The sequence below is a fragment of the Melitaea cinxia genome, chromosome 6 (genome assembly GCF_905220565.1).
Source record: "Melitaea cinxia chromosome 6, ilMelCinx1.1, whole genome shotgun sequence".
In the NCBI taxonomy this organism is placed as follows: Eukaryota; Metazoa; Arthropoda; class Insecta; order Lepidoptera; family Nymphalidae; genus Melitaea; species Melitaea cinxia.
In genome coordinates this window covers 6,446,989-6,456,255 of record NC_059399.1, presented here as the reverse complement: position 1 = coordinate 6,456,255, position 9,267 = coordinate 6,446,989, and the positions used below count along the sequence as shown (strand labels likewise).

The 9,267-nt window shown below is 39.8% G+C and overlaps 2 protein-coding genes across 2 annotated transcripts; one reads left to right on the top strand and one right to left on the bottom strand.

Moving 5' to 3' along the window:
• Positions 1-1,198: 1,198 nt before the first annotated feature.
• Positions 1,199-2,146, top strand: LOC123654254 (cuticle protein 8-like). The gene is made up of 3 exons (XM_045590167.1): positions 1,199-1,210; positions 1,360-1,584; positions 1,642-2,146. Exons 1-3 carry the CDS (start codon positions 1,199-1,201, stop codon positions 2,101-2,103), a joined length of 699 nt encoding a protein of 232 aa, XP_045446123.1. The 3' UTR covers positions 2,104-2,146.
• Positions 2,147-3,216: 1,070 nt separating this feature from the next.
• On the bottom strand, positions 3,217-8,131 carry LOC123654525. The gene is made up of 2 exons (XM_045590425.1): positions 6,682-8,131; positions 3,217-3,338 (listed from the first exon to the last, which is right to left on the bottom strand). Exons 1-2 carry the CDS (start codon positions 8,129-8,131, stop codon positions 3,217-3,219), a joined length of 1,572 nt encoding a protein of 523 aa, XP_045446381.1.
• Between the last annotated feature and the right edge of the window lie 1,136 nt (positions 8,132-9,267).

Below are 9,267 nucleotides of genomic sequence, written 5' to 3'. Positions count from 1 at the left end.
GATATTGAAATACTTTCTTTTTTAAATGTTATCCAATACTGCGTTTTTATAGGTTTATTGTTAATTTAATATTAATTGAAAAAGTCTACAGTAATATAGTAAACCTTGGACTTATGTTATTAATGTATTTTTCCCAATTTCAAAAATGGACTGGCAAATATTTTATTGTCCTTTCGCCTTTTTAAAAAAGTTAACATATAGGGGGGTTATTGTAGTAATATTGTAATACTCGTAATTATAATCTATAAGTCCCATAAATAATTAAATGTGTTCGATTTGAATGACATCTGCTGATTTTATTACAAAAATTTTGAGCATTAGAAAGTCTGCATAGTGAAAAAAGTTATGATTATTTATTTTATAAATCCTATTTCAATGTCTCGTAGACACAGCTAACTAAACAAAAACGCGAGTAGAATTTGGTTATAAAAGATTAAGCATAATAAAAAGAATAATATAAAATTGATATCGAAGAATAATTCTTATAGATGAATCATCCTCATTCATTCATAAAATTTATTAACCTTTTACGCTTCGCTCGTACGAGCGTGATGTAATTTATGTATGCAGAGCTGTAAAACTTGTCTGATGTATGTATAATATAACCTGTTCCAACTAAATATTAACAACTTTTTTTAAAAAACTACTTATGTTCGTTTGTTTTGTGTATCTTTAAATGTTTTTGTATAGTTATACGGCATTTCAAAACGATATTGCATGTAAGTGTTTAATATGTAAAATCAGTTTTAATATACGTTCTTGAAACACCTCTTCTTTTCTAATCAGACTTATGACACGCATAATATTTACCTTATAAAATGTAAAAATAATTTCATGGCTTTACTATTTGGCTCTTTAAGTCACATTTATGTTAAAAGCAAAAAAATATATATATAAAGAAAAATTTAAATATAATTTATTTTAAAATATTTTTTAAATATTTTTTTGCTTTTGCATATTATGCACTATTTCACATGAACGTTTTAAATTTTCTAATTAAAGAAAAAATGGCATGGCTTTGCGTACAGTGTCGTGGTTTGACAAAATAATTATTTTAATGATAAATAAAGTCAAGTTGGTCGGAAGAAAATTCAGAAAGTAAACTTTTAACCTGATGGCCTTCTCAGGCACCGAATAAGAAACTATATAAAGAGCTATTAACATACACAATGTATCAGTTGTCCTCATACAATACAACATGCTTACTAAAGTAAGTTTTAGTGTATTAAAAATAATAATGTGTATAAAAATCTGTACTTAAACTGTATTGATTGTCTTAATAGGAAATTATAATAAATATTTTTATTAAAATACTTCATTTATTTATCAAATTTACATCAACGTAATTTATTTTTATAGGTACTTTCTTTGAGCGCTGTGTTGGCGGTAGCCGCGGCTGGTCTCTTGGCTGAGCCTCACTACTCCTCAGCTGCTGCGGTGTCTTCACAAAGCATTGTTCGCCACGATGAGTCTCATGCTGCTGGTGCCTCCCCAGTAGCCTACCAGGCTGCTCCCATTGCTTACCACACGGCACCAGCTGCCTACCACGCTGCACCAGTCGCCTACCACGCCGCCCCCGTCGCTGTCGCTGCTCCAGTTCACTACTCTTCCGCTGCGGCTGTGTCTTCTCAAAGTATTCAGCGTCATGATCAACATAATGCCGCTGTTGCAGTCGCTCCTGTTACCCACTACAGTTCTGCACCTGTAGCCCACTATGCTGCTGCACCTGTAACCCACTATTCTGCTGCCCCCGTAGCTCACTACGCTGCTGCCCCCGTAGCTCACTACGCTGCTGCCCCCGTAGCTCACTACGCTGCTCCATTACACAAGATTGTGTCCGCTCACGAAGAGGAATACGCTCATCCCAAATACGACTTCTCGTACTCCGTAGCTGACGGTCACACTGGCGACAACAAGTCTCAACATGAAAGCCGTGACGGAGATGCCGTACATGGCGAGTACTCTCTGCTCGAAGCGGACGGCTCAGTACGCACAGTCCACTATACCGCAGACGCACACAACGGCTTCAACGCAGTGGTCAGCAACTCGGCACCCAACAAACATGCCACCCCTGTTGCAGCTCATGTTCTTGCACATCATTAATATAAATTGATTTATTAAATAATAACTGAATTAATTATTTATGTCGATTAAAAGCAATTGTAAATAATAGTTATTTAAAATGACGTATGTAGTAAAGCAATTTTAATTACATTTTCGTTTTATTCCATGATGTTGTTATAAGAGTTTTTAAATGGATTAATTTCAAAGTAAGCGTAAAACAACAAGGTAGAGCTGAAAACTTATCCTAAAAAGTGTTATTATTTACTTGATGGTAAATATTACAAATGAAGTGTAAATGAGGTAATTACTATTTCGTATGAGCTATCTTTAGTTTCTAGTTTTGTATTCATATAGTCGTATTTAAAATATAGCCAAAATTGTAATATTAGAAGTAAAAATGCGATGCAGGTTACTATTGATGACATCACATTTTTATTAAGGTTTGAAAATGGTGGAAAAATTTGCAATGGAATAACTTTGAAAAAATTGCGCGTCTATTGATCAATACTACTTATTTTTTGATATCGACACATCTTAGTTTGACGCTTGTCGCAAAAGGCGTTAAACTAGATTTTAGGTAAGTACCAAACGCAAAGTTACAAAATTTTATTCTTAGCAAATTTTTGTGTTGTATAAGTTAAACAGGAACTGATTCCACACGGATGTTAATTAAAGTCTATGTGTTCGTCGAATTATTTTTAGTATTTTATATAGAAATTCAAGGTAAGTTTTCATAGAATTTATTTACATTAATTATAGTATATAAGTTAGACACCGCGTTGGCGCAACGGTTACAGCCATGGATTGTACCTGTTGCGTTGGCGGTTGCGGGTTCGATCTCCGCTCATGACAAACATTCGTATTGGCTATACAGATGTTTGCCGTGTTTGTGCAGTTCTTGTGGGTCTCCCCACCGTGCCTCGGAGAGTACGTTAAGCCGTCGGTCCTGGTTGTTATCATGTACACCTGATAGCGATCGTTACTCGAAGTAGGGAATATATCCGCCAACCCGCATTGGAGCAGCGTGGTGGATTAAGCTCTAATCCTTCTCCTATATGGGGAAAGAGGTCTATGCCCAGTAGTGGGATATTATAGGCTGAAGCGTATAGTAATATATGTACCATTTCGTCCGATAAATTGGCGCATTCTCTTCTAAAGACGCGTGTAATTGGTTGTTGTTTTTATGAAAGTCCACACCTTATATGTTGAATATCTCTGGCCAAAGATTTTCTTGCAAATTTTTGCTAGAAAATGCGAAAAGCCTTTTTCCTGACCTATAACAGTTTACTATATAATATGTAGGTTTCGAAAAAAAAAAATTAACAATTTTTATCTTTTAAGTTTTAAGACAGACAAATTGATAAAATTTAACTCTTTTGCTGTCTTGTCATAATAAAAAATGCACACTTGATTTATGGTGGCGTTATACAAACTTAAAATACCATTTGACACTACATATAAAATTTCTACGTCAAACATATAATGAAGGAATTCCAATATGGTAATTGACTGAAAGACAGACCTATGTCGTTTGTCTATCAGCCGATTAATTTGAAGTATTCAGTTTACTTGTACATGTGAATGTCATGTGTAAATAAGTCACTGAAGAATCGATGAATCGATGAATCGCATCACCTCACCATTTTCTCGTCCTTATTGAAAATATGTAAGATTTTTTTTATTCTTACCTGAATTCATATCGAAACTAACCAATCACGAGGACTCATTTGTTTTGTTCAGCATTCAGCCTAGCTCATCGTATCTGTAACGATAATATTACTGTCAGAGAAACGAAGGTGTGTATAGAGTGTAGTTCTCGGCAGAATCGGAAAGCCTTCTAATAGCTCATAAATGCCATATAGGTACATAAAATGATTTTAGTCATCGGTCTCCTGCGTTATCACAGTATGAATGTAATAGATAATTATTAATTTTACTAAATATTTTCTTTATATAATATTATTTTTATAATGTTGTTTAATGTAATCCCCTTTAACGAATCCCCCTTTTCCCTGACGCGCCGCCGACCAGGACTGAGTTAAGTACTATAAGGTATTTTATTGCATTCCCAGTATGTAGTGAGTTGTTCTGCTGATATTTTTCCTTGTAACCTATGTTATATATTTCTTCATATATATATATCTTAATTATCTATAATGTAATATTGAAATGCAGGTTATCCAAATTATAACTATTTTGTGATTTTGTAACTGTGTAATAATGATGATATGACAATGATAATATAATTTAACGGTTACCATTTCCTTTGTCTTATTTACCCTATTCTTATATATATATATATAAAGTAATAATTATCATCATCATCATTAAATGTGCTTCTTCCGATATTAAAGTAATGGAGGATAATTGGAAGCTATTTGATATATGATAATAATTATTTCAAATGCAGTTCTTTTCATAAGTAATGATCATCATAGATATAGTTCTTTCAATATTAAAGTAACCGAGGGTAATAGTAGCTTTTTGAAACTTTCTCTTTTTCTTAATAATTAATTATGTATTTTATTTATTTATTCAACAATTTTTTATACGTGCGAAGTTATTTATATAATATATTTGTCATGGAGACTCCTGTATAATGGGTGTGCTTATCCCTGTAAGAGATTTCTCCCAGCACACCCAATAATTAAGTTATCTTTATAATCTCAATAATTCTATCAAATGCGGTATGAGAATATTAACATAAAATTGATACATAAAAGTTTGTTTAAAGCTTACAGAAAAACCATTTGACCTTGCACTTGCCTTGTAATCGAGTATTATTAATGAATAAAAACTTGGTAGGTGCCTTAATTTTACGTAAGATCTTGTATTTTATCAAAATTTTTATCTTGTTAAAGTAAAATATTAAAATAATTTTATTCAATTAAATATTTTCATTATGTCGATCATTAAATACGTGGTAGAACAAGGTCATACTCCTATACAAGGAGACTCAGTTACCTACTTTTTATCCGAATTTGTTATGTACGTTAACTCAGAAATTTTGACTGGGTGGACCGATTTCAATAATTTTTGTTCTAATCGAAAGGTGGTTTTTTTTTTTTTTTTTTTTTTATGACAAATAGGCAGGCATTTGACCACAATCTCACCTGATGTTAAGTGACGATGCGGGCGAAGGTGGAGCATGCCTGCCTAATATCAGCCTATTCACTCTGGCCTTGAAGGCACCCAGATTGTATCGTTCGGGAAACACAGACGCGGGCAACGAGTTCCATTCCTTAGCTGTGCGCATCAGGAAAGTAGAGCCAAAGCGTTTTGTGCGCGTAGGTGGCATATCGATGACATAAGGATGGAACGATCGACCGCGCCTAGTGTCCCGATGGCGGAAGGTTGTTAGGGGAATTAGATCGTGTAATTCCTTCGCACACTCACCGAAATATATTCTGTAGAACACCGACAGACGAGCTACCCTACGCCGATGATCGAGACTCTGCAACTTGGTGTCTGTCAGAGTAGGGTCACCTATGAGTCTCTTAGCTCGTTTTTCCACCGAGTCCAAAGTTGCCAGTTGGTATTTGGCGGATCCATCCCAAAGATGGCAGCAATACTCCATACAAGACCGAACTTGTGCTTGGTATAGTTGAAGCAGCTGTTCTGGAGTGAAGTATCGCCTGACCTTAGAGAGAATACCTAGTTTTTTTGCTGCAGTTTTTGCTTTGGACTCGATGTGTTGCCCAAAGTTCAGATTGGACGATAGCTCTACACCGAGGAGCTGTAGGGAGTCGGTAATTTCCACAGAAACATCCCGGAAAGTCGGAGCCAGGTGTAAAGGGCTCCGTTTAGAGGAGAACACACACGCCTGTGTTTTTGTAGCGTTGAACGTGACCAGATTGGCATCGCCCCATTCGGAGACTGCCTGGAGGGCGACGTTCAAGCGGCTGACCATATCCTCTCGACAAGACTGAATAACATCCTTACTAGCCCCTGCACTCGAAAAGTATCTGTCCGTCACTGTGCAGTCGTCAGCGTACCCAAAGGTACCGGGGACGAGCAGATCGTTAATATGCAGCAGGAAGAGGGTAGCGGACAAGACTGATCCCTGAGGAACACCAGCGTCGATAGCCTTTTGGTCCGACGAGTACCCGTCAAGGACAACTTTTATTGAACGTTCGCTCAGGAAGTCAGAAATCCAAGTGCAAAGGCCAGGTGGAATACCATATGAAGGAAGCTTGCTTATAAGGCTCGCGTGCCAAACCCTGTCAAAGGCCTTCGAGATATCGAGAGACACGGCAAGTGCTTCGCCGTGTTTGTCAATGGCCTCACTCCAAATATGTGTGGCATACACTAAAAGGTCCCCAGTCGAACGGTGCTGGCGGAAACCGTACTGCCGGTCGCTGAGGAGATCGTTACCTTCCAAGTGGGCCAAGAGTTTGTTGTTAAGTTCACGTTCCATAGTCTTACAGAGTATGGATGTGACCGAGATGGGACGGTAATTGACAGGGTCTGCACGACTACCTTTTTTGGGCACAGGCTGCACGTTGGCAAGCTTCCAAGACTTCGGCACTTTGCCAGTCTTAAGTGACAGGCGGTACAGGCGTGTAAGAGGTGGAGACAACTCAGGGGCACAGGTACGCAGGACTATCGCTGGTATACCATCCGGTCCGCTGGCCTTGTTCACGTCTAGAGTTTGCAGGATTTTAAGGATCTCTTTTTGGCGTATGCGTACTTCTGCCATAATGCAGTCAGCACGAGTTGAGATTGGTGGAGCTTTTCCTGCAACATCCAGACGCGAGTTCTCAGCAAAAAGAGATGCAAACAAATCCGCTTTCTCTTTCGCAGAGTGGGCCAGTGATCCATCAGTCCTCAGCAATGGTGGAAGTGACGGCCGACAAAAGTTAGATTCAACGGCTTTTGCCAGGGACCAAAACGCTTTGCTCCCAGAAGGGTAAGAAGCTAGTTTGGCTCCAATGCGGCTGATATGGTTGAATCTAGTCCTGCGTAGCGTCCTTTTACATACCTTGGCGGCTTGGTTAAAAGCTTTCTTCAAATTCCGAGAATTTGGAGACTTGCGCGCTCGAGCTTCAGCCCATGCAGTGTATGCCGACCGCTTTTTGGCTTCTGCACGATAGCATTCCGCATCAAACCATGGGCGAGCTTTTCCATTCGTCGCTACGTCAGAGTATGGTATAAAATATTCCATACCCTGGCGTATAACCGCGGTAATGGCTTCAGCGCAGCTGGACGGATCATCAGAAGAAAAGCATACCTCTCGCCAAGGATAGGACGAGAAAAAGTGACGCATCTCATCCCAATCCGCTGCTTTATATCGCCACACCCGTCTTGGGCCACATGGGGATTCTTCGGGTGGGGAACAGACGGATATTGATTTTACCAGACAGTGGTCAGAAGTACCCAGTGGTGCAGAAACTGTTATTGAGTACCTGTCTGGATCAGTTGTTAAAAATAGGTCTAAGCAGTTGGCGGTATGAGAGTCTACGTCTGGTACCCTGGTAGCACAATTTACAAGCTGGGTGAGGTCCAGCGTCAAGGCTAGTTTACGCACTTCTCTTCCAGCATGGTCGGTCACCTGGTATGGGTACAGCCACTCCTGGTGGTGGGCGTTGAAGTCCCCCAGGATGACTAACTGTGCCGAAGGGTAACGCTCTCGAGCCTTATCCGCGGTTAGGGTAAGATGGTCACATAACTGAGTTGTCTCCACGTCTCCACTGTGCGAACGGTAGACACAGGCATACAGGATTTTCTCCTGTCCTGTGTCCACCAGAACCCATAGGATGGAGTAACTGGATGTCTCAAGGTGCTTAAGACGCTTGATGCAAATGTCATCACGGACGTACACACAGACTCCGGCACGAGGTATGAACCTGTGCTCCAGAGAATACCCGGGGTAGCTGAGGTACGCCGTGTCAGCCGGACATCTGATCTGCGTCTCAGTGAGGAACAGCAGCTGCGGTTTTTCTGTTTCTAGGTGGTGGTGGACAGATTCGAGATTGGAGTGCAAACCTCGGATGTTAGAGAGGTGCACTTTCAGTGGGAGGACGTGCAGCCGCTGTGTATACCTTTTTTTATTCTTGTGTGCTTTCATGGGGAGTGAATAGGTGCTGGGGAATGCGAACTGGACGAGGCGGCATCCTACCTACCAGGTGTCAGACTCTACACCGCCGCACGTAGGGAGCCTGACGCGGAGACTGCGGGGACGCCCGAGCCCCCCCAGAATGGCTACCTGGTCCTCCCTTCCGGTCGCCAACCGGCAAGGTAGAACATTCTGGGATTTTTCGTCAGGTGGCGGGGCAGCCTTTCACAGGTGGCTTTCCTGCTACTTGGGCCCCCAACTTCCTACGGTCGGCCAGCGGCGGCACCGTGCCTCGGATCCCGCTACCCTCCGAAGCCAGGCACCCGATGCGGCAGTGATGAGCAGACAGAATCGGTCACATAGAGTGCCACAACTACCCAGACACATCCCCCAAATGGCTGCTCTGGGACCCGCCCCGGAACACGGCAATTGCCGTTTGGCGGCGCGACTTTACCCAGAGGGTGGTAATTAAGCCACGGCCGAAGCCTACCACCTCAAGAATTTTGTCGGCTCTTACGACAGGCCTTCTTGCCGGGCCGTAGGAAATTGTATTCTACTGCCCGTCCCTACACGGGGAAATGTAAATGGTGTGTGTAATGTGGTCCTATTTAAATTCGATTGAGATCTGACAAGTACTTTTTGAGTGACATGTAATAATGAGTATTTGCTTATTTTTTCGTATTGTATTATACCGCATTACTTTTCGCCGTGTATACCGATTTTGATGATTCTCATTTTAATTGAAATCTGATGCTTGTCTTGTAGTCCCATTTAAATTTGATTGAGATATAATGAGCTTTTCTATTCCAACAACGATCTTATTGAAATTCATGAAAAAATCATGAGAGTAACAGTTTGTTCTTTTTGTTTTGTTACGTTTTGAATAAACGAACCAGGTTTAACTCGTCAAGCTGTTATTTATGACTTTAAATATATAATAATTAGTATTTCTTTTTTGATTTCAAATAAAACCATACTGTTTGGCTATACTTACATCACTATGGTATTATCGTTAGCAAATTTGTAATATTTTTCACTCTAAGTACTAAATGAAACGTACCAATTTAATTAAACTAATAAATATGTAAAAAAATCGTAAATTCGAAAATATCATCCATATAAAATAGTAAAACGAAAAATTAATTACA